This window comes from Podarcis cretensis, assembly GCF_951804945.1.
Source record: "Podarcis cretensis genome assembly, chromosome: 13".
Classification (NCBI taxonomy): Eukaryota; Metazoa; Chordata; class Lepidosauria; order Squamata; family Lacertidae; genus Podarcis; species Podarcis cretensis.
In genome coordinates, this window is record NC_137182.1 from 33,581,882 (window position 1) to 33,608,814 (window position 26,933).

Below are 26,933 nucleotides of genomic sequence, written 5' to 3' on the forward strand. Positions count from 1 at the left end.
ATATAAAAAAAGAAAGAAGGTGGGAAGAGGATTAATCTGCTTGAATAAATAAAAATGTTCAGTATTCTGGAGCAAGGGGTGAGGGTGGGGGATGCATGCAATGATTTTTTTTTAAAAAAAAACTACACTGGGCTGCTTACGACCTGTTTATTGAGCATTAATTTGCTTGAACAAAGCATATGAGGAGGTTATGGTGATGTCCGATCTTTATTTATTGAGCATCTGTTCTGATTTGTTTGCAGGGAAGTGCAAGAATAAGCATCCTCATTTGTTTGTGCTCATTTACATGCCTTCCTGTCAGTCATTTGTCCCCATACTCACACTTTTTAGTGCACGTCACTGACAGTCTCCTAACCACATTTTGTGTGCCTCTCTCATGTATTATTATTATTATTATTATTATTATTACATCAGAGCTACAGAGCACTATAATCCATTGTAACTCTGAAAACCTAAATTTCCAGTGTGCAATTGAAACCCTTCTGCAAAAATACAATCTAGAAGTGACTGATGGCAAAGTTTTTCCTTCCTACCCTTTCCCAATGTGTTCCTTCTCTTCTAGCACAATCTGGAAAGGTTGAAAAACTCCTTCTAAACCTCCCTTCTGTTCTATATAGGCTGGAGTTCTATATAGTAAGAGTCATTTTAGGAGTCATATAACGGTGATACTGAAACCAACCTGATACCAGGTCTTTCTTGAATTTCTTTTTCTTCAAAAAAGAAAAAAGATTATACCCATTTTCAGTATAACTTAATATATCTCTATAAGTCCACAATTCACCATAATTATTACTTTTTAGCACAAGCGTCTATTGGGGAGGGAATCAATTTGTCCAAAGATTTTATATCCTTATTCCTTTTCTGTTGAATTCCATTGGCACAGCAAATGGAGGCCACAAGCGGATCTATGAACTTGCCTTTAACATCTTGCCCTCCATGATTGCAGTGAGCAACTGTTCTGGCTTGGCCTTGGAAACACATGAAAATGGTCAGCGGCCTTTCCTCCCCTCGAGGCCTGCTAACTATGATGAAGCGTGAGAGAAGATTCCTTTGAGATTTATGGAGTAAATGCCTCATAAAATAGATTATTTAAGCAGCATACAAAGCAAACAAACCATTAAGCACACATAAAAGCCAAATACAAAACTTCCTCAAATGGCCAATGGCGATACAAGATACACAGTATGGGATTGTTGGGGTTTTTTGTTTTTGTTTTAGAATAATGGTGTGTCAGTATTATTTACAGCCTTGAGTAATTGAGAGGACAATGGGGATTTTCTTGGAATAATAATTGAAAGGTGTGCTCCTAAATTCTAATAGTTTAGCCTTGACCATACACATGCCTACCTCAAATCAGCTATGTGGGCCTCAATGAACAAGAAACATAGAGGACACAAAACCAAATCTTTTACTGTATTGGGAATAACATGTTCAAAATGCAGAAACTGACTGTGGACTCCATGCTTTGAGAAAAAGAGAAAGGCCATTTCCAAGACTCTCTCCAATAATTTTTATTGGTTTTACAAAACAAATCACACATTTATCACATTTAAATTTTTAAATCAAACAAGAGTCTTCCAAATCTTAGGACTTCCCTCCTCCCCTCTGTGGGTCCTTTATATATCTAAAAAACTGCATATTCTAGTTCATCTGCACTATAGTCCTCCAAAATAACCAAAGTCTATGTAACATTGCAGAAGTTATTGAAAGCCTGCCAAAGAGCTCAAGTGATTACAATACACTGTTCTTTTAAATACAGTCTGGGCAGGGACTAAGAGAGGGGAGTTCCCAGTTCAAAATATCCACTCAACCTTGGACTCACTCAGTAATCTTAGAAAAGTCATCATAATCCCTCTGTGCCTTAACTTCTCACGTGCAAATGGGGATAATAATGTTTGCCTACCTTACAGGGTTGCTGTAAGGAGCAGTGAAACGGCGAGTGCAAAGTACCTCCTTCCCTTAAAAGTGCAACGGAAATGCTAAGAAATAGTGTTATAATAAAGGAAGAAATAAACTGCGGGTATGCACTGCTTGAATGCAAAAACGACAGCTCTGCATAGGTACGCCTTATATTGCATGCAAACAATGGAAACCCGGTGTTCAATTAATCCGCTCCCCTTCTTTGGGGAGCTGTGTTGCGGACCAGCATCCGGGACCCCCAGCAACACGGCTTGGGGGAGGAGGGATGCCGCTTACGTCATGGGGATTCCTGGCACGTCACGCCGGGGGCGTGACCGCAGGCCGTTTAAACTGCAGCGCGGCCCGGGAGCGGCCTCTTTTCGGCTAAGGCTAAAGAAGTGATTTAGAAGGGAGCCTCGGGCTTGATTCAAGCAGAAAGAAGGCGTGCGAGAGGAGGAGGTTGGGAAGCAGGATCTTGGTCCGCCGCTTCCTCTCCTTTCCCGGTTGAATTCAGGACCTTCCATGATGCACCCATTTGGACAGAACATGTGAGGATTGTTTATAATATTCTGTTGGGGAAACCCAGCCAGATGGGCGGATGATGATGATGGTGATGATTATAGATCATCTTCAAGGTAGAGACGGGGACATGATCACCCCCTGAGGGGGCTTTTTTTGGTTGGGAGCTGATGATTTGCGTCAATTGGTAGCGTAGTTTTTTCTGGGGAAGGGGAGGCCGAGGCTTAGAGTTTTTCTCTCTTTGAAGCTCTTACTTCCGTGGTGCACAAATGTATAGGGCTGCTAATATTTATTCGTTGGCATATTTTTTTAAAGATCTGTTGGCGTGAGGGATAGCTGCGCCTCCCTGGCAGCCAGGAGGTTGGGTTAGGAGACCACTGGATCACACCCGTGAATCTTGGGACTGTCCACACTACTGTGTTTTATTCTAGAGCCATGCATGCAAGATCAATCCGCCTTAAATACTTTGTGTACTCCCATCGCCTTGATTAAAAATATAACAGAGTAGCTGAAGTTGTTTCAGAGGCAACCTTCCTTTCGTGCAGCGCATCTTTCTTAATGCCACAGTCGCTTTACTCTGCTTTTGTTATTCTGAATTTTGGACTAAGGGTCCATAAATCAGAGGAGATTACCATGCCTTAATATCCTTCAATTGCCTTCCTGTTCTTTTGTTTGAGCGCCATAAAGGAGGTTTTCCCTTCACAGTCCAGGGGCAAAATGGAGATTACAAACTCTGGGGTAATAAACATGAAGCAGGGATGTGTGATTGCATTCAAGGCCCACCCTTCTCACCTTAGTGGCAGTGTCTAAATTTTCCTTCTTTCCTTGGAAAAGGTGTAATTAGGCTCATTGGCTTTTTTTGATGGATGAAATATTCATTGTGGCGATCACACAAAGAATCATTGTTGAAGGAAAAGGTGGGTTTTTTTGTCCTGCCTGCTCATGTTCTTCCACAGGAAGATTTCAGTTGTAGAGAACAAAGAGTTTTCACTGTGGGGACAGCCAGCAGCCAAAGAAAGGCCTTCTCTCAGCCAAGATGCAACTTGCAAAAGTGCTGGGCCTTTTAAAGAGGGTTCGTTGTAGTTGTTTTATTTTTACACCCTCTGAACAATGGTATCAACAGGCCACTCACCTCTTTCTCAACCTTTTATTGAAACAAGTGGCCTAGCAGGAAGTGGTAGCTTTGATCTAATAAGCAATCTTTACCTGTTCATATTTATATTGATGCGTCTGCATATTTTATGCAAAAGAAAAGGAACTTCTATCGATGTTTTGAGAGTACATTCAAATTCAGGTGGCAGTCTTATACATGGGAGTAAGACTGAATTTAATAATTCCGGGTAGACGCATGTAGGATTAGCAGTCAAAGACTTGCCATATTGCACTGGCCAAGGCAGACTGTGGCGGAACATTTTTCTTCTTTTGCTATGCCAGTTCCATGCTGGCTTGGCCTAGCTTCTGTGATAGGAATTTTGAGGTCTTTTTGAGGTTCATAAGTGTACCAACCAAGCACGTACACAGATCAGCACAGAAAGACTGACCTGAAACCATTTTGATTCCCAAACTGACTAAAAGTTTTCCCTGCAAGGAGGGAGGCGGGGTCAGGGAGCCTTCCCATTGTCTCAGGAATTGAGTAATCAGCATTTTAATGTGTAACAGACTATCAGGAAAGACAACCAGGAAAGGAAATCAGATAACCTGGCAAACAGGAAAAACAACATTCAAATTTCTGTTTTAGACCGCCTTTTCTGTGGTCTAGGTATGATGTATCTGGGGGGTGGTCTTAGGTTACACCCCTTCTATGATGTATGTATGATGTTTCGGGGGGTGGTCTTGATCTACAGGGTGGCAATCTCAAAAGTCTTTATAAGGCTTTGCGTACCATTGTTCTGGGTGGTTCATCTTTTCCTGTGTGTGAGGGGAGCACCCTGTTGCAACAGATCAATAAAGATCTAGCTTAGTAGCTGCTTTGCTTCTCAGTATTCTCTGGTTGGCCTCTGTTATTTTCTCCTATCAATAGGGAACCTACGTAAGGACTCTATATGGGCTCTTGGATACCCCATAAGGGAAAAGGGCAATTTTTGTTTACAACAGTTCCTTGTAGAGGAACTGTGGGGCTTAATTAAGATGCATCATCAGTAAGGGGTACCTCCTGCACCCCAGAACTTTATTGGGCTAGTGAAGCTGGGACTAACAGAGGGGACCCCACCATTCTACCCCAAGCTATCAATATGATACAGGCTTATTACAGGCTGACAAACTGAACTTTTAAGACAAAATAAAAGAAAAAAAATTCCTTCCAGTAGCACCTTAAAGACCAACTAAGTTAGTTCTAGGTATGAGCTCATACCTAGAACTAACTTAGTTGGTCTTTAAGGTGCTACTGGAAGGAATTTTTTTTCTTTTATTTTGTTTTGACTATGGCAGACCAACACGGCTACCTACCTGTAACTTGAACTTTTAAGGTACTTCAGCCACAGAACTTAACCTCCCATGCAGATCCTTGCACAAGGTTTGTGCTATCATTTTACTTCCATTACTGTATAATATTTTTTATTCTACTTTTCCATTTTAAAAAACCTGAACATGACTTATAGGACTTGGAATATTACACTGAAATACTATCATAAAATGCAAAGGTAGAAACCATATTAAAACAGCAGAATAGATAGTGATATTTGTTGCCAGGTCAGCAGAATAACAATGTAAGCAATTAAACATTTAAAATATTTATTACTGCCACCTTTTCAGGAGGACCCAGTTGTGTTTGGGTTGGGTATTTTATTGGAATTTTTTTGGGGGTAAAATGGGTGACATACAGTGGTATCTCGGGTTAGGAACTGAATTTGTTCTGGAGGTCCGTTCTTAACCCAAAACTGTTCTTAACCTGAGGCGTGCTTTCACTAATGGGGCCTCCCAGTGTGCAATTTCTGTTCTCATCCTGGGGCAAAGTTCGCAACCCAGAGCAACTACTTCCGGGTCAGCGGAGTTCATAACCCGAAGCGTTTGTAAACCGAAGCGTACCACTGTATTGGCCAAGAATTGTTAAAGCATTGACATTGTTAGAACCCCATTAAAGGTTATTATCAACTACCTTATTAACTTCGTCAACAACAAAATTTCTTTTTAAAATGTTATTTTATTGTGGGGCAAGGAAATTAACTTATATAATAAAGTTCTTAATTTTTAACAATCTTTGGTAAGGTTTATGTAAGTGAAATGATTCACTAAACAGTTCTTTTCATTTTACTCATGGAATGCCATGCTAATCCTGAAGAGCTGTGATTTCTTTTGAAAATGGAAGAGCTTCAACTAACTGATTAATTAAAAACCAAGCACAGTAGCTACAGAATTTTAAATAATTCTTTAAAATAAATTTAAAAAGGAAGTATTTGTTAAAAAAGTAATTTCGTGGGTCCTACAGTGACCTACAGGGGTCACCAGTGATGTTTGCCATTGCTGACAGCTTCCCTCTTGTTTGGAAATGCCTGTAGTTATGGCAGTTTACCAGTAGGATAATAATAATTTATTGCCCTGTGCATCTGACTGGGTTACCGCAGGCACTTTAGGCATCTACACACACACACACACACGCACACACACATAAATAACGAAACCTCAAACATTAAAAATGTCCCGATACAGGGCTGCCTTGAGATGTCTTTTAAAAGTTGTATAGTTATTTATCTCTTATACATCTGATGGGAGGGCATTCCACAGGGAGGGTGCTACTACTGAGAAGGCCCTTTGCCTGGTTCCCTGTAACCTCACTTCTCACAGTGAGGGAACTGCCGTAAGGTCCTTGGAGCTGGACCCCTATCTGAATGATAGGTGTGGAGACACTCCTTCAGGTAGGGTGTACTTTTTAAAGCTAATGTGCTAAATTTCCCCCCTGACTACTGAGTGGGACATGTTGTTGTTGTTGTTCCCTGCCCATCTGACTCGATTTCCAGCACATATAAAAACATAATGATATGACAAAGGGAGTAGACTTCCCTTCTGATCTTGCTAACTAATGACACACACACACACAAAAAAAAGGTAGGCTGCCAAGTACAAAGATATTCTTCTCTTCATAATAGTCAAATAGTAGACTTTCAGTTGGCAATACCTGGTGGCTGACCAGCATGCTAACTTTAAATTACCCCCTTCTAATGCCCCCTGAAATTTCTTCAACAGACCTGAACTCCAAGGCTTTTGAGGATCAGGAGCATAATCTGTCCCCAGTGGCCTGTCTACAGTGAGAAAAAGAGGTTGAACCAACAAAAGGTGAGTTTGTCCAGGGTGGTTGTCTACCAGCTCCATTTGGTATGCTGGCTGAGACCCTTCCTGCCTGCACACTGTCTCATTGGAGTGGTACATGCACTGGTTATCTCCCGCTTGGACTACTGCAATGTGCTCTACATGGGGCTACCTTTGAAGGTGACTTTGAAACTGTAACTAATCCAAAGAATGGGAAAGATTTATAAAGTATTTAAGAGACCACTGTAAACAAATGAAAACATTAGCAGGACTTTAATAACACTTGTAACGTAACAAATACTTTGGACAATAGAGAGAGACTTAAAATATGGATGATGAAATAATATGCAGTTGAAAATGTTGACAATAGGACCCATGGAAGGGATGGAGGGAAGTAATGAGATTCAGAGGAATCTCTAAATTTGAGTATGTATTTGATATTGTTATAATTCTACATTTGTAAAATCAAATAAAAAATATTTATGAATACAATTAATCCAGAACGTGGCTGCCAGACTGGTGATTGGCAGCAGCCACTGGGACCATAAAACACCAGTCCTGAAAGACCTATATTGGCTTCCAATACGTTTCCAAGCAGAATTCAAAGTGTTGGCGCTGACCTTTAAAGTGTTTACCTGAAGGAGCGTCTCCACACCCATCGTTCAGCCCTGACACTGATGTCCAGCTTCGAGGGCCTTCTGACTGTTCCCTCACTGTGAGAAGTGAGGTTACAGGGAATGAGGCAGAGAGCCTTCTTGGTAGTGGTGCCTGCCCTGTGGAATGCCCTCCCATCAGATGTCAAAGAGATAAAGAACTATATAACTTTTAGAAGACATTTGAAGGCAGCCTGTATAAGGAAGTTTATACAGGGTTTAATGTTTAATGTTTTATGCTTTTATATTTGTTGGAAGCCGCCCATGAAGGAATGGGTTTCCAAAACCCAAAAACTGACTGTGCAGACAGTTTTTAAACTGCACCAAAATCCCCATTTCTCCTTAGCTAAAATGCATAAACTTCAGCCATTGAGCAAATGCAAAACAAGAACACAGCTCTCTCCCTTATCAGTTTGACGGCAAGACTGGCCTTGACTTTACCAGTAGAACAGACACAGACATATCTTATGTTCTGACCACAAATGACGGGGAGACCCAAGTCTGGGACTAACGCCAGAGCATGTTCTCGGAAGTAGTGACCTTTTGCTCCAAGATAGGAATAGGAACAGGAATATCCTTTTATGGTCAGCAGTGCAGGAAGGAAATCTCTTTTATGGTTGAGAGTACCAGAGCAGGAACATATGTGATGTCAACCTGCGTACATAGGCTGACGTGGTTGGAAGGAGGGAGAGGGTGCCTGGAGGATATAAATACTGCATGAAACTTGTCATTTCTTTGTACTTGCTGTGGACTCACCACGCAGGTGCCTTCTGCTATCCGGAGAGCAGAATAAACTCTTTCTTTGAACCAACCTCGGTGTCATTTTGACTTCCTTCCTCCTGTCCCGGAGCAATGCAGACCCAATCTGTGAACTCCAAAAGGCTACACCCAGAGTGGCTGGGGCAGCCCAATCAGATGGATGGGGTACTACTACTACTACTACTACTACTACTATTATTATTATTATTATTATTATTACAGGGGTAAAGAGACTACGCAAGGCCAAAGCCAATTAGAAGCAAGCCGTCCAAATCTGTTAGTACTCATTCCTTTGTAGACAGATTCAAATTTTTGTGAAACTCATAGCCAATCACTAATCAGAAGAACTATTCCAAGGCCTTGTGGGAAGGAGTTCTGATGGCCCTCTGACCTTGCCCAACACCTGCATGTACATTTTAGGAATACAGCAGCTAACAGTTCCCAGTTGGTGATGAATCAACACACCCAGTCCAATAAGTCCTTCAGCTGTGAGAATTGCGGGAAGAGCTTCCGGTGGCCTTCCGACCTTGCTAGACATGAACTCGCTTGCCATAGGAGATTAAGGACAGACAAGAGCACCCAATCCCAGAAGTCCTACATCTGTGAGACATGTGGGGAAAACATCCAGTCATCTACTAACCTTGCTCATCATAAATGCTCTTGCAGTGGAGGAAAGATAAAGACTGACCAGAACACTCCCTCCAAGGCACCCTACATCTGTGGTCTATGTGGGAAGAACTTCCAGTGGCCTTCAGACCTTGCTAGACATAAATCCCCTTGCCATAGGAGAACGTCAAGGACAAGCAAGAAGTCCTATGTCTGTGAGAAGTGTGGGAAAAACTTCCAGTCATCTACTGACCTTGCCCGTCATAAATGCTCTTGCTGTGGGGAAAAGGTAAAGACTGGCCAGAACAGCCCCTCCAAGGGATCCCACATCTGTAGTCTATGTGGGAGGAAATTCCGGTGGCCTTCAGACCTTGCTAGACATGAGCTCGTTTGCCATAGGAGAATGTTACGGGCAAGCAAGAGCACCCAGTCCCAGAAGTCCTGCGCTTGTGAGAAGTGTGGGGAAAACGTCCAGTCAATTACTAAACTTGCTCATCATAAACACTCTTGCTGTGGAGAAAAGGTAAAGACTGGCCAGAACAGCCCCTCCAAGGGATCCCACATCTGTAGTCTATGTGGGAGGAAATTCCGGTGGCCTTCAGACCTTGCTAGACATGAGCTCGTTTGCCATAGGAGAATGTTACGGGCAAGCAAGAGCACCCAGTCCCAGAAGTCCTGCGCTTGTGAGAAGTGTGGGGAAAACGTCCAGTCAATTACTAAACTTGCTCATCATAAACGCTCTTGCTGTGGAGAAAAGGTAAAGACTGGCCAGAACAGCCCCTCCAAGGGATCCCACATCTGTAGTCTATGTGGGAGGAAATTCCGGTGGCCTTCAGACCTTGCTAGACATGAGCTCGTTTGCCATAGGAGAATGTTACGGGCAAGCAAAAGCACCCAGTCCCAGAAGTCCTGCGCTTGTGAGAAGTGTGGGGAAAACGTCCAGTCAATTACTAAACTTGCTCATCATAAACGCTCTTGCTGTGGAGAAAAGGTAAAGGCTGACCAGAACAGCCCCTCCAAGGCTTCCTACGCCTGTTGTATATGTGGGAAGAATTTCCGGTGGCCTTCAGACCTTACTCGACATGCGAACACTCACTCTGGAAAGGCGTTAACAGAGCAGAGCACAGCCTCCAAGGAGCTTGACATTTGTGATCATACTGGGAAAGGCCTTGACAGTCTTGCCCAACATAAACTCAGTCACCCTAGGGGGGAACAACAGATTGAAGCACCCAGGCACAACAGCCAGACAACAGAACAGAGCATCAGTATCCATAAGCCCTTTCTTTGTGACCAGTGTGGGCAAGGCTTTCCGTGGCTTTCTGACCTCATTCAACATTTGATGGTCCATCCTGGAGAGCAACTTTATGGCTGTGACATTTCCCACTTGCAACCGATAAAGAACAATGAATCACATCAGGAAAACAATAAGGAGGAAGGCCAGAGTAATTGTGAGGAAGATGTCCCTGTGGAGAACATATCTGGAGAGTATCTGCAACGCCTTTCCCCCCTGGGTTCTGGGGAACCTTGCAAACCTTTTGCCTGTCAGAATGCCTGTGAGTGTGGCAAATGCCATTTTAGAGCACACAGTGACCCCAAAGTGCTTCCACCAAACATTGTGTGGGAAATTGGGGTCGAGGGCTTGCCTCATCCCCTGTTCCAAATGCAGCCTTCTGAGAGTGGGTACTGTGGGACTGATAATGACGTTAACCCACAGCCCGAGCTGTCTCCCTTCCGTGTTGACATCAAACCCAGCACTGAGTTGACCCCCATTTTGAGTTCCCGTGAGGCAGTCTCTGTGGAGTGCACTGTCCCAAGCACCTCAAGGGGACTACAGACGAAGGCTTCGACTGAAAGCATCACCAGTTCTACTGGGCAACCACAAGCTGTGGCCAGTCACCACCCTAAGGTGCCCCAATTCCTGAGCACTCCAAGCCTGTTGATGGAGGGAGCTTCCTCACTAGTGGAAGGGGGCAAGCCTTATGCTTGTCCCAAGTGCCCAAAGCAGTTCAGCTTGACTTCATACCTGTCAAAGCACCTGCTCACCCACCGGGCGGGGAAGCCATATAAATGTTCCACCTGTGGTAAGGTCTTTGCCCAGCGTTCATATCTGACCAGGCACCAGGAGGTACACACAGCGAGCTTGGAGCATGAATGCCTCGTTTGTGGAAGCTTCTTCACACGGTCTTCGTATCTGAAGAAGCACATGCGCAGGCACCTGGAGGTCGGGCCAGCCCAAATCTTAGGTGGCAGGCGATCGTTAAAGGGCAGCAAATTGACAGTTAATTAGTATAGCTTTACAGCTGTGGCAGGCCCCCTTTTGGATGCACCAGAACATTTCAGGCCTCCTCTTCTCCTCCTTCTAAGTATGTGCATTGTCTTTTTTGTGTGTGCAGTGTGCTAACGCTCTCCCTTCGCTGTTGGTGCATTGTGATTGGCTGAGTGGGCCGAAAACACACATGTCCTGAGCTTGATTGGGTCAGCTGAGGGTCAATAGATATATCCTTGTTTTCATGGCCCTGAAGCTCCCTTGAGGGACATTAGAGAAACCTCAGACTCATGCCCAGTATGTTGGGGTTCTTTACTCTGCCTCCGTCAAACTAGGGATGAGATGGAACAGAGGCAAGCAAGCAGCCGCTTTGAGGACTGCTTAAGTTAATTGACTTTAGATTAATTGCATACCACAAAAAACCAAGGATGCCTTTGTGAGGATTCTGAAGGCAGGAGACAGCTTATTTTGGGTGTGAGATAACTTGACAGTGTAAAGCAGGGCTCAGTAACCTTTTTCAGCCGTGGGCCGATCCCTCAGACCATGTGGTGGGCCATACTATATTTTGAAGAAAAAAATGAATGAATTCCTATGCCCCACAAATCACCCAGAGATGCATTTTAAATAAAAGGACACATTCTACTCAGGTAAAAACATGCTGATGTAAAAACACTCAATCTGTGGGCCGGATTGAGGTGATTGGGCCGCATCCAGCCCATGGGCCTTAGGTTGCTTACCCCGGTGTAAAGACTTATTACAGACTGTCAGAAGGAAAGACCAAGTTGATTAGCGCCCACTCCATTCCATTTTGGTATGGGGAATGTTCATCAATACAAAAGAAGTGTCATTATTTTAAAAAGTATCATCTCTGGTACTCTAGTTTCAGCAAGTTGTCTCCTTCTCTTCATAACCTGGTCCTCAAAACTACAGGATCAAGAAGATGATGTCACCACTGGCATCATCGACAAGTCATAATCGTCACCTTAAAATATATGCTTCAACCTTCTGGTTTGCTGAAACAGAGCAGCCCTTCCCCTCCCAGGCAATACATAAACAGAACATACAGGGCCTCGACCATCTGCAAGCCCAGGTAAACCCAGCTTCTGGCTAGGGTTGGAGAGAAAGGGCTCAACTTTCTGGTTTCTATGTTCTATGGATGCAGGAATATTTTTTTCTTTTTTAAAATGAAAACTGAAAATTCAAGGGAAAGACCTGAAAAATCCTCATAGGGATTGGGCTCCAGTGCAATGGCTCTGAGGCAAGAGATGATCCAAAGTTTAAAGGGACACTTTGGGATCAAGAGCTTTCTGGGTTTACTTTGCAGTAAGTGACGAACATACAAATGGATCTTGGAGACCCTAAGACTTATGCTGCTTAGTCATCCTTTGTTATAGGGCAGTCTCCTACTTTGGCATAGGTATGAAGTACAGTAATACAAAGCGTTTTGGAGGAGAAACCAAATGGTGTTGCAGCTGAACTGAAACTGCAAAGCTATTTGTAATGTGTCTGTTGACAGGTTGAGAAAATGCTGTTCTTATAATGCTTTAAAATATGTTTATTATTGAGGTTTTGCCATCTTGCCTCCTGAAGGGCAGTTTACAAATAATGCATTACAACGGATACACTTTGGCAGCAATCCTGTGCACACTTTCCTGGCCATAAGCCCTTTGGACAAAGTAGGCATTCTACATAAACACATATAGGATTGTAAATAGGATTCATATCTAGCAAGAGTCTAGAGTGAGATTTCATTATTTCAAAATGCCTCCCCCACCCCCATGACATCCAGAGAGGTAGCTGTGTTGGTCTATTGCAACAAAAACGAAGAGCCTTTGGTACCTTAAAATCATTTAATATGTTATACACTTCTAGGTATAAACAGGAGTGCCAATCTGAACTTTTGACATAGTTTATTACTGCAGGTCATGGCATTAATACAGTTGGTATCATTCAATATGAAACATACCCCTAAATGATCTTTCCTGAGCTTGGTCTAGTTCTTAGTGCAAACATGTCCTGGAAGCCACTTACAAGGAGACTTCCAGAGCTCCTAAGACTTTTATGTAAAGGTCAGCACAAGTAATGCACTAGTTACCAGCAAAATTTAAGCAATGCTTCCTGTAAAATAATGGATTCCATAGATTATAACCATTTTAATCATGGCTCACTAGAATTATACTCTTTCAACTACCAGTTTAGCAGAGTCCATGAAATAGGAATCGGGCATCTCAAAGACCCCTTCCCCTTTCTATTAGGATGCATTGGCTAAAATTAGTACAGAACATTAGATTTTTCAGTGGTTTGTTGATCAAGGAGCTCCAATTTACACAGTGTCTTCAAGAAACTAGCACATACTTTGCACCAAGATAGGTATGCCCTTCCCCTTCCCTTTCTAACTTTTCTTTTAACTCACTTCCTCTAAATTTTTGGGAACAGGGATTATTTTACACTTTAGATCAAGGTGTGTTTGTGTTGTGAGATTTTCTGCCTGCTTATTTTGTAGCTTTGCTGTCCAAAGCAGCACCCATTTATTCTGTCGCTTTCATTTTGTGTAATAAACCAATTCTCCTTCCTCTGGCGTGAGAACTTCTTGTGGGTATAAGGTTAAGGTTAAACACCTTAACAACAAACACATGTTGCAAATAGCAAAAGATCCCCAAAGTATCTTGGCTTAATATTAAGTGTGCCCATAAGACAACATGGGTTCTGGACACAGATGCAGGTGTTAAATGCACCTCTTGTGGCACATGGCCTTCAGTCCATTGAATATGTGCATTATGCTGAGCTAGAGTTAGATGCAAACAGTATTTTTTGGAGGGCTGGGGGAATTGCAAGCAGTGAGGTCAAAGTGAAATGGAATGCAGAAAAGTACAGATGGTGATTTATATAATTGTTGTTTAGTCATTTAGTCATGTCCAACTCTTTGTGACCCCATGGACCAGAGCATGCCAGGCACTCCTGTCTTCCACTTCCTCCCACAGTTTGGTCAAACTCATGTTTGTAGCTTCAAGAACACTGTCCAACCATCTCATCCTCTGTCGTCCCCTTCTCCTTGTGCCCTCAATCTTTCCCAACATCGGGGTCTTTTCCAGGGAGTCTTCTCTTCTCATGAGGTGGCCAAAGTATTGGAGCCTCAGCTTCACGATCTGTCCTTTCAGTGAGCACTCAGGGCTGATTTCCTTAAGAATGGATAGGTTTGATCTTCTTGCAGTCCATGGGACTCTCAAGAGTCTCCTCCAGCACCATAATTCAAAGCATCAATTCTTCTTTATGGTCCAGCTCTCACTTCCATACATCCACTACTGGCAAAACCATGGCTTTAACTATATGAACCTTTGTTGGCAAGGTGATGTGTCTGCTTTTTAAGATGCTGTCTAGGTTTGTCATTGCTTTTCTCCCAAGAAGCAGGCTTCTTTTAATTTCATGACTGCTGTCACCAGCAGTGATCATGGAGCCCAAGAAAGTAAAATCTCACTGCCTCCATTTCTTCCCCTTCTATTTGACAGGAGGTGAGTTATTCAGGTTATTCAAGCCCCTTTGCCATGGCAAGGCAGTGATCCGTGAAGGGGACTTATATAATTAACTGTGGTCAATAAAACAAAGCAGTTGTCAATGTTTTGTGAATGACCACAGTTAATTGTGCAGTTATTACTGGACTTTTCAGCATTTCATTTCCTTTTATTTTGCTTACAGTTCTAACCCACTATCATGTGCATATATTCCTGGTGCATCTGATGAAGTACAGTGGTACCTCGGGTTAAGTACTTAATTCGTTCTGGAGGTCCGTTCTTATCCTGAAACTGTTCTTAACCTGAAGCACCACTTTAGCTAATGGGGCCTCCTGCTGCTGCCACGCCGCCGGAGCACGATTTCTGTTCTCATCCTGAAGCAAAGTTCTTAACCCGAGGTACTATTTCTGGGTTAGCGGAGTCTGTAACCTGAAGCGTATGTAACCCGAGGTACCACTGTGGACTTCAGTCATGAGACCAGAAGAAGCCCCTTGCTGGATCAGGCCAAAGGCCCAGTTAGTCCAGGACTTCATTCTCATAGTGACCAGTCAGATTCCCATGGGAAGCCTGCAAGCAGGACCTGAGCATGACCCCCCCCCCCATTTGAACTAGTGGTCAAAGGCCTAATGCCACATGGAAGCTTATTCAATAATTGTTGGCATCCGTCTGTTCTTGGGAGACAATGGAGGAGTGCACTTTTGGGGATTATGTCAAACCATTGGGAGAGTTATAGCACCTGCTGTGGTTGCAAAGACCTATGCTGGAAAGACATGTTCAGTCCCTCCAAGTGTCCCTATTTTCCAGGGACGTCCTTGATTTAGAGAAGTCCTGTCCCTGTTTCTGATTTGATCCTGGAATGTCCCACTTTGATGATGATGATGATGATGATGATGATGTTGATGATAAGCCCCACTCTTGGCGGCTTTACACAGAACATTAGAAACAGAACAAAACTTCAAACATTAAAAACATCCCTGAACAGGGCTGCCTTCAGATGTCTTCTAAAAATCGGATAGTTGTTTTTCCTTCGAGACCTGAGGACCAACAAAAAGGGCCACCAACAAAATCGGCAGAGAGAGACTGACAGAGACTTGAAGGCCTCTGATGTGAGGAATCCGGGCTAGGATAATTGCTTGGGAAGGGATGGAAACTGGGGTAGGGAGGGAGGGGAGAGCAGAATTTCAAAATTTTATGATTTTTGTATTTGGCCATTATGACATATAATTAACAAAAATACAAAGGGAGAAATTCGTGGAAGGGTAATTAGGTCGACCTTAGAAAAAAAAAGATTTAATGTTTAAAAGAGAATTGGAAAAATTAAATTTGGATAAGTAAAAAGAATTAAGTTTAAAAATAACAATAATATGTTAAAGATGGGAGATAAGAACTTGCTGAACTAATTTTTGGAATTGGGATGTATGAAGAGGGGGTGGGGGGAAGTCAGGGAAAGGGGGTAATGAAAATAAGAGTTTAAAAATATATATGTTTTGTTTTTGTTTTATAAAATGTGAAAACCTAATAAAAATTTTATTAAAAAAAAAGTTGTTTTTTTCCTTGACATCTGATGGGAGAGCAGTCCAAAGGGCGGGTGCCACCACCGAGAAAGCCCCCTACCTGGTGGTCCCTATTTTCATTGGAGAAATGTTGGAGGGTATGGAGTTATCCAGCCCCCAAGCCTTCTGAAGGCTATCCTGTATAGGGAAGTCTTTGAGTGTTTTATTTTGTTTTTATATATGTTGGAAGCTGCTCAGAGTGGCTGGGGCAACCCAGTAAAATGTGTGGGGTATAAATAGTAAACTTACCATTATGAAATGGGATGTCCCTATTTTCATCAGAGAAATGTTGGAGGGGATGCATGATTTGTTGTAGCTGGGGAAACTGAGGCGTCCAGTTCTGCTGCTGCAGGTGCCCCATGGCGTTTCTTCTCTCTACGCTCCTCCAGGTGGTTATTCCTCCTCTGGTCACTGCTATGAATACATGACCTGACTGTCTACATGCCGTGATAGCTGATGTCGTAATACATCTTTGTTGTAAATCTATGTAGGTGTGCTTAACTAAAACAGCCCTGCCAATAACTGCTGATACTCAACAGAGAGAGGCCAGATTTAAGCTTTATCTGGTATTGTGGGATCTTCCTGTTCAAGCATCTTTCACAGATGTATTCAACTATCTGGAGGAAAGGAGCTATCTCAGAAGATGGAGCAGACTTGCTCTCTGTTGCTGCAGAAGGCAGAGGGTAGACATCTTTTCAAGGTAGCCAATTCTAGCTGAGGATTAGCAGAAACTTCCTAATACCATGAGCTACCGAATAGTGATGCAGACGATGCAGAAGGTGGCAAGCTGTCCTTCAAGTAGAGACTGCATGGCCATCTGTCAGGGAAGCTATATTTGTAAGATGTCTAATTGAATGTGGGACTGGAGTAGATGATCTCCAAGAATACCTTCTGACTTTAAAATTCTGTGAACTCAGGTTTGGGAACACAGTTGGTTCAGGGAACTGGTCATCTCTAGTATCTGGCTGCATCTTGAGATGCATTTTACCACATGCTCACAAGAAATGTGAGGGAGCCGGACTGTGATAACCTGCACTAGGTAGCCAGGTGCAACAGATTACCAGATACCATAAAATATTTCCACACCAAGTAACCATTTGGGGAACAGGTGTATTTATTTACCTATAAAGCTGTGCAGGTGTAACAAAGTGTGTCCCCTAGTTGTGAGACCATCTGGTAATACAGTATTTTTCGCACTATAAGACCACAAGACGCACCTAGTTTTTGGAGGAGGAAAACAAGAATTTTTTTTTCTGAATTTCAGAAGCCAGAACAGCAAGAGGGATCGCTGCGCAGTGAAAGCAGCAATCCCTCTTGCTGTTCTGGCTTCTGGGATAGCTGCGCAGCCTGCATTTGGTCCATAAGACGCACACACATTTCCCCTTACTTTTTAGGAAGGAAAAAATGAGTCTTATAGAACAAAAAATACGGTATATTGAATCAGTTTGGGATTCCTAAACAGTCAATTCTGAGAATTCTGGGTCACTTCCATTTATTACCCGTGGCTCCCATTACCTTCATATACTACAAGGACCTCCAGTCCCATATTGGGAAGGTATAGTTCTTCTACCAGCAATATAGAGGCAGAAATAAGTGCAGACCTCTAAACACCCCACTGTCTTCAACCCCCTTCCTCTGCAGTTGTTGGAAACATGTCAGAGCTGGAAAAAACTTTCCGCAAATTTGCCGTGTACGGGGAAACGAGCAGCAGCGGCAATGAAATAACGGGCAAGAACTTCTCCAAGATGTTGAAGGAGTGTGATGTGATGGACGGGAAGTTTGTGACCAGCACTGACGTGGACATTGTCTTCAACAAAGTCAAGTGAGCCATGGGGTGGGAGAGGCAGTGTCTGGTGAGGAATGCTGAGACCACAGGGCAAGGACACTATATTAAGTGGTCACTGCAAGGCTCTGGCCCAGAAATTGCACTTTCTCAGGCACCAAGCCTTTAAACTCTGCAAGTAAAAAGTTAGTGTCCTGTCTTAGGACTTTTTAAACAGTGGGCGAGTTCACTGTCCCTCAGACACTGTTGGGGGCCGGACTATAATTTGAAAAAAATTTGAACAAATTCCTATGCACACTGCACATATTTTATTTGCAGTGCACAAAACCAATGAGACCAACCCTTCCCTTTTATGTTGCCTGAAAAGCAGGAGTGTACCCAGGGGTTGGCTCTAGTAAAAGGTGCAGACCCATGGGAGCACAAAAATTGCACCACTCTATTCTGGCTCATCTCCGGCAAGGATGCAAGGGACTGATACAGCTTCTTGCCAAGGGCACAAGGGAGCCTAGGTATGCCTCTGCTGATAAGCCAGCTCTACTGGGTAGCATAGCAGCTGGACTCATTGCTCCTCTCTCACACCAGCCTTTTCTTCTGCCTTGTCCCATACTTAACTGACTTGTACATGGTGACAGCAGCACCCAACCCACCTGGGTAAAGTCCAAGTGTTCTCATGGAGGAAAATCCTTTCCCCTTCGTTCCTCTTGTCAGAATTCCTCCTTGCCAGGAGACTGAGCGCATGGTGAGGCTTCTGTGGCTTCTGCACACTGAGGTAAATCTGGCACGGTGAGGTGTTTCTGTTGAAAGGAACATGCGCATGCGAGCGTTCTTTTCAAGGAAATTCCTTGCCATGCCGGGTTTACCTCAGTGCGCGGGGTCTGCTCAGTCAGTCCCCGTGTGCTGAGGGCCGGATTTATGAGCCTGGCAGGCCGGATCCGGCCCTTGGGCTGTAGTCTGGGGATCCCTGCCTTAGGAGATTAAACTCCCCCCCCCAAAATAAAACAACCCTAACCCACTGAAGATTGAGCACACTCAGAGGCCACAAAATACTGTTTCTCTTTGGAAAAGACATCTGAAGGCAGCCCTGTTTAGGGAAGCTTTTAATGTTTGATGCATTACTGTATTTTAATATTTTGTTGGAAGCTGCCCAGAATGGCTGGGGAAGCCCAGCCAGATGGGTGGGGTATAAATAAATTGTTGTTGTTGTTGTTATTAAAAGGGTGGAATTCCCTGTGTAGAGGAAATAATGGAATGGAATATCCTAGAAAAAGGTGGGCTAGCTTGCTGGAACCCTGAACAGGAGCACTCTTAATCCAATCCAAATCTTTATTACAGACAGACCAGCATATAGGAACACTCTATGCAGCAACATTTTGTTGTAGGGCCCACTTGTTCCTCCATAGTCTGATATATTGGCAAAGAATGTGCAGTATGGTTTGGGTAGTTCTAGGTTAAAATATCACCTCAGGCATAATCAAGTCACTCTGCTTTCAGCCTCATCCCTACTACTGCAATATGGGGATGAGAATAATGGGCCGTTGCGAGGATTATTGAGGTAATCTCCTGTGCAAAACACTTTGCACACTTGAAATCTACAATATGAAATTATTAGGCCATTTCACACAGAACCCAGTTATGGCAATATTTTCACCCTCCATTCTGATTTGTGGTATGAAGAAACTGTTTTGAGCAGAGCTGAGACAGCCTTCTCCAGCCACAAAGCATCGAAGGGTCTATGACTCTTTAACTCGCCTCACAGGGTTGTTGTGAAGATGAAATGAGATAAGGAACTGCTCCAAGAGCCTTAGAGAAAGGGTGGGGCACAAATGTAGTTGAACAAATCAAATAGCCGCAGAGGCTATGAGCTAACAGCGCTCTCCCTCTGCAACCTTAAGGACCAAAGGGGCCCGCAACATGAACTACATCGAGTTCCAGCAAGCCGTTAAGGAACTGAGCAGAAAGCGCTTTCAGGCAAAGTCCCCAGAGGAGGCTTTATTGGCCACATACCAGCTGATGGAGGGCAAAGAACCAGCCAGCACGGGAACAGTGAGTGTGGCTCTCCTATGAAATGGGAGGCAACCACTTTTTTAAAAAATAAATAAATAATGCATTTAAATTAATTAAGTCATTTAGGGAATACACACACACACACACACACACACACATACATATACATATACACACTCTGCATTTCTGTGGGAGGGCAGGGGAAATGTACAGAATGCAGTACTGAGAATCCTAGCTTTATTTTTATTTTTTTAAGAAAAAAAAAGTTTACAATCCTTCTGGCTGGGAATGTATGGCCAAAAACTGTAGGAACAATAACTCCTACAATCTCAGAAGGAATTAAGATGGGGAACAAGGCTTCAGCGCCCCGCATAAATCAAAATAATTTATGTAAAATCGCAAGTCCGTAGCAGAAATCATTCAAAATGAGAGAATATTCAAATTCCACTTGATTTGCCTAATTCATAAAGGCTGCAGAATTCACCTCTTGGTGCAGAATTTGGATAGGAAGGAAGCTGAAGCATTGGCCTACTGACCAGCACGGGAACTTCTTCAAAAGTGCCGCTGAAGAGGGGTTTATCCTGAAATGATTTGGGCCTCGCAAATTTTGCTGCAGATTTTGAATAGCTTGTACCTGTTTTTATTTTTGCGCATCGCATGCCATCCCGCTTTCAGTGCCCTACACAAATGCGAAAGGCTTAGAGTTTAGACACTATCTTTGAGGGACGAGGCAACGAACACATCCACGCATCCCCCCACCTCATTATTTTGCATTTTTAAGCATCAGCTCAGCGCTAACCCCTCCTTCCAAGCACCACCACTGCACCACTGACTTTCCACTTGCTTGTCTTGCAGAAATCAACCGCGGCTAGTGTTGTGGAGAGGCTGACAGACACCAGCAAATACACAGGCTCCCACAAGGAACGGTTCGATGCAACTGGCAAGGGCAAAGGGCTGGCTGGGCGTACGGACCCGGTTGAAAGCCACACCGGCTATGTCGCTGCCTACAAGGGGGCTGGAACCTACGATAAGTACCACTAGATGTGGGGCACAGCCTTCTGAAAACCCTGCCTGTTCCCATTGCCTTGGGAGGGGAAGGCAATAAACATCTGCTCTGATATGTTGCTTGCCCCTGGGTGTGTTTTTGGCTGTGTCCAGGCCTAATTTCATGCAGGTGGCAAGAAGTGAAAAAACTGGAATGGAGGAAGGGGTGTCAGAAAGAGAGTGGGGGGAAGGGGAAAGGCCTGCAAGGTAATGCCCCCCAAATTAGGAGTAGAGAACTTCTAGGGCACTGGCCAATGTTGGCCACAATCAACGGGCCCAGATTAAAGCTACTTGGAGGCCCAGGGCTATGAAATCTCGGGAAGCCCAAAACTTAGTAGCATCTGCTCATGAGAAACAAAACCTTGTCTCTTCTTTATCTACTCAATGAAATTAGAATGCTGCCAAAATGTTAGCATTGATAAAAAGCTTGTTTCCTTAGATGCTTTCCGCTTTTTTCTTGTTGGAATTGTCTGCGTTTGGGCCTTCAAAATTTCATCTTTAAGAAACTCCCATCTATCTTGGACTCCCTTCTCTTTGAGTATTTCTGACCATGGGATCTCACCCAGTAGCTCCTTCAGCTTTTTGAAATTGGCCTTCTTAAAGTCCAGAGTGCATGTCCAACTACACTCAGCTTTCCCTTGCCTCTGTATCCTGAAACCCAGGATAACATGATCACTTCCTCCCAAGTTTCTGAATACTTCCACTTCTTTGATCAGCTCCTCCCTGTTGGTGAGTACCAGGTCCAAGATAGGTGATCTCCTTGTTGCTTTTTCCATCTTCTGGGAAATGAAATTGTTAGCAAGGCAATGTAAATCCAGCACTGCCAATGTAAATCCAGCACTCCCTGTCAGGGGGCCAATTTGGCCACTGATGCCACTTCCCCCAAAACATTCCCACTGGTGTGCTGGCAAAGCAAGACCACCCACCTATCAATCTCCTGGTGCCATCATGATCTCAGGTGATTAATATGTGGGTGGCTGTACCCAGTTATCAAATTTGGCCCACAAGGTGGGAAGATATTAAGATCTGTCTTGCTAGGCCACAAGGATTACCACCCCACCATTTTCTTGTCTATAAACCCAACATGGTATATTGTTTGATTTCTTTTATATTGACCTACACTTCGCATATTGTTTTGAGATTCCTTTATGCTGTATTTGATTTTTATGTCATGCACAGGGCAATCTCCATTTACGCAGGGGTTCTGTCTGGAAGACACGCACAAAGGAGTCCCTTCTTCTGCTCCCGCCCTGCCCCCTTTCAGCGCTGAAAAGGCACGCTTCTTGGCAGGAGAGTGTGTGCTGATTGCACGCAAGTGGGGACGATGCCTGTGTTGATTTTGAGATCTTGTTTGTTTGAGATTTGGTCCCCATTTTGCACATTGTTTTGACAGGCTTTTGTAAAGTACTGGACCTCCAAGTTGTATCATGTTCTGAAACTGTTACATATGATTTATATTTTCTGCACACGAATCTGAAATTATTTAGAATCTAAAATGATTAAGGAGTTTTCTAAATGGAATAAAATAACAACAACAAACAAACAAACAAATTGATAGCTGTTGCTCTAAAATGTACCCGAATTTCAAGAGTCTGTAAACCAGCTTGTGAATCTCTGTGTAACCAGCAACTCTCTCTGGGTGCCATCTCAATTTCAAATATGTACAAGAACAGCTATGTGAAATACCTTCCTTTCTGGTCATGCCTCTCTGTATTTCTTGCTCCAAAATACTGTGATGTTGGGCCAAAGTTGATAAGATGATCCGGAAGCTAGAAGGCTTTCATTTTACATGGAAAAACAACCAGCACCCTGCCAATCTGCAATGCAGAGCAAACTATGATGTCATAGAGAACTTGACACAGTCACAATGACCACCACAACTAGCACCATCAAGCCAGTGGTGCTTCTGGCTCAGAGCAGGCTATCCTTCCTAGGAGGAACAGGGCAGGAGCAGAACATCTAACTCAGGTAAGCCCAAGCTCAAATTAGAGCAGGGGTGGTGAAAATGTGGACTTCTAGAAGCTATTGGTATACAACTCCCACCACCCTTCATTCATCATTGACTTTTCTGACTGGAACTGATGGGCGTTGGTGGCCAACAATATCCAGAGAGCCACAGGTTCTCCATCCTTGATTGGTATGCATGATTTTATTTGTTTTGTTTTGCTTTGGGTGCTACTTCAAGTTTCAGTTGTTGGGAGTAAGATTCAGGGCAAGGGCGAAAGGCCAACCCTTGTATACAAGTGGTACATTTCAACAGCATTTGTACCTCCTAATATACCTCAGAAAAATAGGTTCTTTTAAGGAATAACCAGGTGTGTGGTTTGATAGACCTATGTGTGCATGAGAGAGGGAGATTTCCCTCCAAAATGTTTACCCCTGGGCCTTCTTACACAGCTGCCAAGGAAACACAGCATAAAACAATGACACCATCACTACAACACTGCTCACCCTCTGCCTTTTTTAATAGCTCAAAGAGGGCTTTCGAGATAGTCTTGCTGGAGGGAACCAGAAACCCATGTCCCTTTTCATTCCCATTTCCCACTATTGCAGGAGGCATGGCATCTGAGCTGGAAAAGGCCTTCCACAGATATGCTGTGTATGGAGACACAGCTGCCACTGGAACTGACATGACGGGCAAGAACTTCTCCAAGATGTTGAAGGAGTGTGGCGTGATGGATGGGAAGCTCGTAACCAGCACTGATGTGGATATCCTCTTCAACAAAGTCAAGTGAGCTGAGGGTGTGAGGGCTGGTTGGATTTGCGTTTGGACAGGCGTTTTGGGCCAACCCCATAGCTAAGGGCCACTGGAAGGTTGTCCTGGTCCAAGCCCTGTGTCCTCTCTACTGTGGAACGGCTCAACAATCCTGCAAGCAAAATCAGTTCAACCTTTTCCATATGCTGTTATGGAGATAACAGCACTTGCCTTACACTTCAGTAAGATCATAAGAACCTGCTGAATCAGGCCAGTGACCCACCTAGTCCACCATCCTGTTCTCACAGTGGCTGATCAGATGCTTATGGGAACCCAAAATCAGGCCCTGAATTTGGCAGGAAACCCATAGGGTTAATCCTACTCAAAGCTGACCCATTGAAATTAATGAATCTAAGTTAGCCAGGCCCAATAACTCCAGTGAGTCTATTCTGAGTAGGACTGGCATTGGATACATCCCATAAACAATCCTACACAGGAAGCATAATGAGGCGGCAGAGTCCTGAGCTGCACAGATTTTTGAATGCTTCTGGGTTGATTTTTTTTTGGTTTTTTAAATTCCTATGCAAGTAGAAAATGAGCACATAAGGAAAACTGCGAGCCTGGAACTTTCCTCATGGATTTACTGGTTTCTACATTCAGGGAGCTGGGTGGTTTTTTTTTGTCCCCCCCCCCAACTTGGGATGCCATTAAAAATGGTTTCTCCCACCTGCGATGTAAAGTGGTGCAAATCTACACCAAGATTCATGTCAGCTGTGGGTATGACACTGTGTGTGGATCTGTGAGCAATTGGGAGGGTCTGCTGTAAGTGGGGCTCAAAGATGATGCCGTTCTCTTGTCTCCAGGAGCAAGGGTGCCCGCAACATCACGTTTCCAGAGTTCCAGGAAGCCCTGAAGGAGCTGAGCACAAAACGCTTCAAAGGAAAGTCACCCGAAGATGCTTTGGCAGCTACACACCAGATGCTGGAAGGCAAAGAACCAGGCAATGTGGGGGTAACGGTGAGTGACAAAGAGCTCCCCTGCGAAGGAAGAGCACATCCAAACTGTCCTGCTTCCATCCCCCCCCCCCAAAAAATAATAATTATTGGGCTCTTTTGGGCAAAACCACCACACAAACTGCCAAGGGTGGACCCTAAGGACCTGTCTACAAAACCAAGTTGCCATGAGGCAGGACTGGGAACCTCAGCTCCAGGAGTCAAACGTGGCTGGACTGTGCCCTTGAACTTTGATAATGCCTCTTGCTTATAGGAATTGAGGACAGGCAGCAGTGGGTGTAGAAACTAGTCAACTGCACTATCACAGAGCTCTCCCGATGGGGACCCTGAGGTCCAGCTGACCTTTACCAGCAGCCAAACTGTTATTGTGGCAGGTCCTGCCCTGCAGAACACCTTGCCAATGGAAATCTGGCAGGAGTCATCCCTGCTCATTTTTGGACTTCTTCTAAAAACTGTGTATCATTCAGACGCACCTTTCAGATTTGCCAGCCAGCTCCTCCTGATGTGCTTAACATTGTTCTTGCTTTTGTTGTAATGCTTTGTTTCTCATCCATATATTTTAGATGAAAGTGCGGTTCATGAATATTTAAAGAAATAATTACATTTGTTGTGGTGCCCACATTTACCTCTGGTTTGGCCAACCATTGGCATGTGGCCCTCAGAAAGTTTCCCAGATGGTAATATGGCCCTCAGGCTGAATTCACCCTGCTTTACTATCTCCACATTGGCAGGTGTCAGCACACATGTTATCATCGGGCAGCTACCAGGGCCCCACTGTTGTGTGTCCTAATTCTCCTCTATTTCCCCCCCGGCCATTCTTTAAATTTTCCACAAGGCTTCTCAGCAAGCATTATATGTGGCACAAAAGGAAATTGAACAGATGGCTACTTCCAACGCCTTGGTGCTGCTAGGGTCACTGCCACAACAGCCAGGCCAATTGGGCCTCACCAGACCTCTTCCCCACTATTAGACCTCTTCCCAATATAGAGCAGGAATGGACTCAATGCAATCCTTGGAGCCCAACCACTTTAGGGATATAGTTCCATCCTACCCATGAGCCTTTGCTGTACAGTCAAGGGTTGTGCGGACCAGCAGCAGTTTGTGCTGCCCCATCCCTAAACTTTCCATAGGCTGGAATAATCCCATGACTCAGGCCCGCTGGCTTGGTCCAGTGTTGTGGGGGCTGGAGCACCCAGCCCACCCAGCACCTATGCCATGACTAATCAGCACCCACCACAACCATCACCACTTAAGTGTTCTGCTTGCTTGTCTTGCAGAAAACTGTTGCAGCTGGTGCAGTGGACCGGCTGACAGACACCAGCAAATACACAGGCTCCCACAAGGAACGTTTTGATGAAAGCGGCAAGGGCAAGGGCATCGCAGGACGTGCTGACCTGGTCAGTAACAGCGGCTATGTGGGTAACTACAAGGGGGCTGGAACCTATGACAAGTCCCACTAGATGTGGGGCACAGCCTTCTGAAAACTCTGCCTGTTCCCACTGCCTTGGAAGGGTAGACAATAAACATCTGGCCTGATCTGTTGCTCTCCTGCGTCTTATGTGTGCCTCTGGTGCCTGAAAGAGGAGAGTGTTAAAACTCCCTTCTCCCAATCTTAAAAGCATAAGAACTTAAGGAGAGCCTGGTGGATGAGGCCAATGGCCCATCTGAGCCTGCATCCTGTTCTTACAGTGGACAGCCAGATGCTGGAGGGAAAACCAAAAAGCAGGAGTCAACCACAAGAGCGCTCTCGTCTTCCAGGACAGAACCCTGTGGCACCACACTTGTCACTTTTTCCGAAGCTGTGTGCGGCAGACACCAGCAAATAAAACTTTCTGCATGTTATGCTGCAATTGTGGGGGTCCCTCTGCCCTTTTTTGCTGTGCCGTTTCCATCATGGCCAGCAGAGAGCAGCAGCCTACCACCAATAACCCTAGGCAATAGGCGCTCAAGTAAAAAACATGCCAGTGCTGGTCTCTCATCTCCATGGGGTGTGTCTGCAGCAGCTGTTTTCCATGGAACAGCTGGTCCAGTCTTTAGTTCCTCTGTCCCTAATTAGAGCTCGATTTCTTCTGCAGCTCATCATCCACCACCCCAATAATGTGATTAGCATTTTTAATAAGGAAATTGCTTTTTCCTGCACTGACAGAACATTTACCGTTCAAACAGATATATAAGTGAGTGCCAGCATTGCTTAAACAAAAGCTGGAAAAGGTCAAGAAAAGATGGAAACTAGGGAATGAAGAGTAGAGGACTTTCTACAGGGGCTAGCACCGTTACGGTTAAATGCTATGAGTTGTATCTAGTGTTAGACTCATTGGGATTAAGGGGCCTAAATTAGTAAAGTCTGTTAATTTCAGTGGGTATACTCAGTAGAATTGACATTGGATA

At 44.2% G+C, this 26,933-nt stretch overlaps 2 protein-coding genes and 1 long non-coding RNA gene across 7 annotated transcripts; 2 read left to right on the forward strand and 1 right to left on the reverse strand.

Annotated features, from left to right (window-relative positions):
- Positions 1 to 2,238: 2,238 nt before the first annotated feature.
- On the forward strand, positions 2,239 to 20,913 carry LOC307201439 (tubulin polymerization-promoting protein family member 2-like). 4 transcript variants are annotated; one of them, XM_079950657.1, is made up of 5 exons: positions 2,344 to 2,447; positions 6,598 to 6,687; positions 17,648 to 17,828; positions 19,682 to 19,832; positions 20,649 to 20,913. In XM_079950657.1, exons 3-5 carry the CDS (start codon positions 17,659 to 17,661, stop codon positions 20,832 to 20,834), a joined length of 507 nt encoding a protein of 168 aa, XP_079806783.1. In that variant the 5' UTR covers positions 2,344 to 2,447; positions 6,598 to 6,687; positions 17,648 to 17,658; the 3' UTR covers positions 20,835 to 20,913. The 4 variants fall into 4 exon arrangements, with proteins under 4 accessions (XP_079806781.1, XP_079806780.1, XP_079806783.1 ...); XM_079950656.1 differs by lacking the exons at positions 2,344 to 2,447; positions 6,598 to 6,687 and adding an exon at positions 11,916 to 12,034; XM_079950655.1 differs by lacking the exons at positions 17,648 to 17,828; positions 19,682 to 19,832; positions 20,649 to 20,913 and adding an exon at positions 8,322 to 11,441 and having other exon boundaries at positions 2,239 to 2,447; positions 6,598 to 6,695.
- A 289-nt stretch (positions 20,914 to 21,202) lies between these two features.
- Positions 21,203 to 22,626, reverse strand: LOC307201455. The gene is made up of 2 exons (XR_013832718.1): positions 22,524 to 22,626; positions 21,203 to 21,616 (listed from the first exon to the last, which is right to left on the reverse strand). It is a non-coding gene; the product is annotated as an uncharacterized lncRNA (long non-coding RNA).
- A 70-nt stretch (positions 22,627 to 22,696) lies between these two features.
- Positions 22,697 to 26,081, forward strand: LOC307201452 (tubulin polymerization-promoting protein family member 2-like). 2 transcript variants are annotated; one of them, XM_079950688.1, is made up of 4 exons: positions 22,697 to 22,805; positions 23,391 to 23,568; positions 24,396 to 24,549; positions 25,823 to 26,081. In XM_079950688.1, the coding sequence occupies exons 2-4, from the start codon at positions 23,396 to 23,398 to the stop codon at positions 26,003 to 26,005; spliced, it is 510 nt and encodes a 169-aa protein (XP_079806814.1). In that variant the 5' UTR covers positions 22,697 to 22,805; positions 23,391 to 23,395; the 3' UTR covers positions 26,006 to 26,081. The 2 variants fall into 2 exon arrangements, with proteins under 2 accessions (XP_079806814.1, XP_079806815.1); XM_079950689.1 differs by lacking the exon at positions 22,697 to 22,805 and adding an exon at positions 22,824 to 22,974.
- The last annotated feature ends 852 nt before the right edge of the window (positions 26,082 to 26,933 follow it).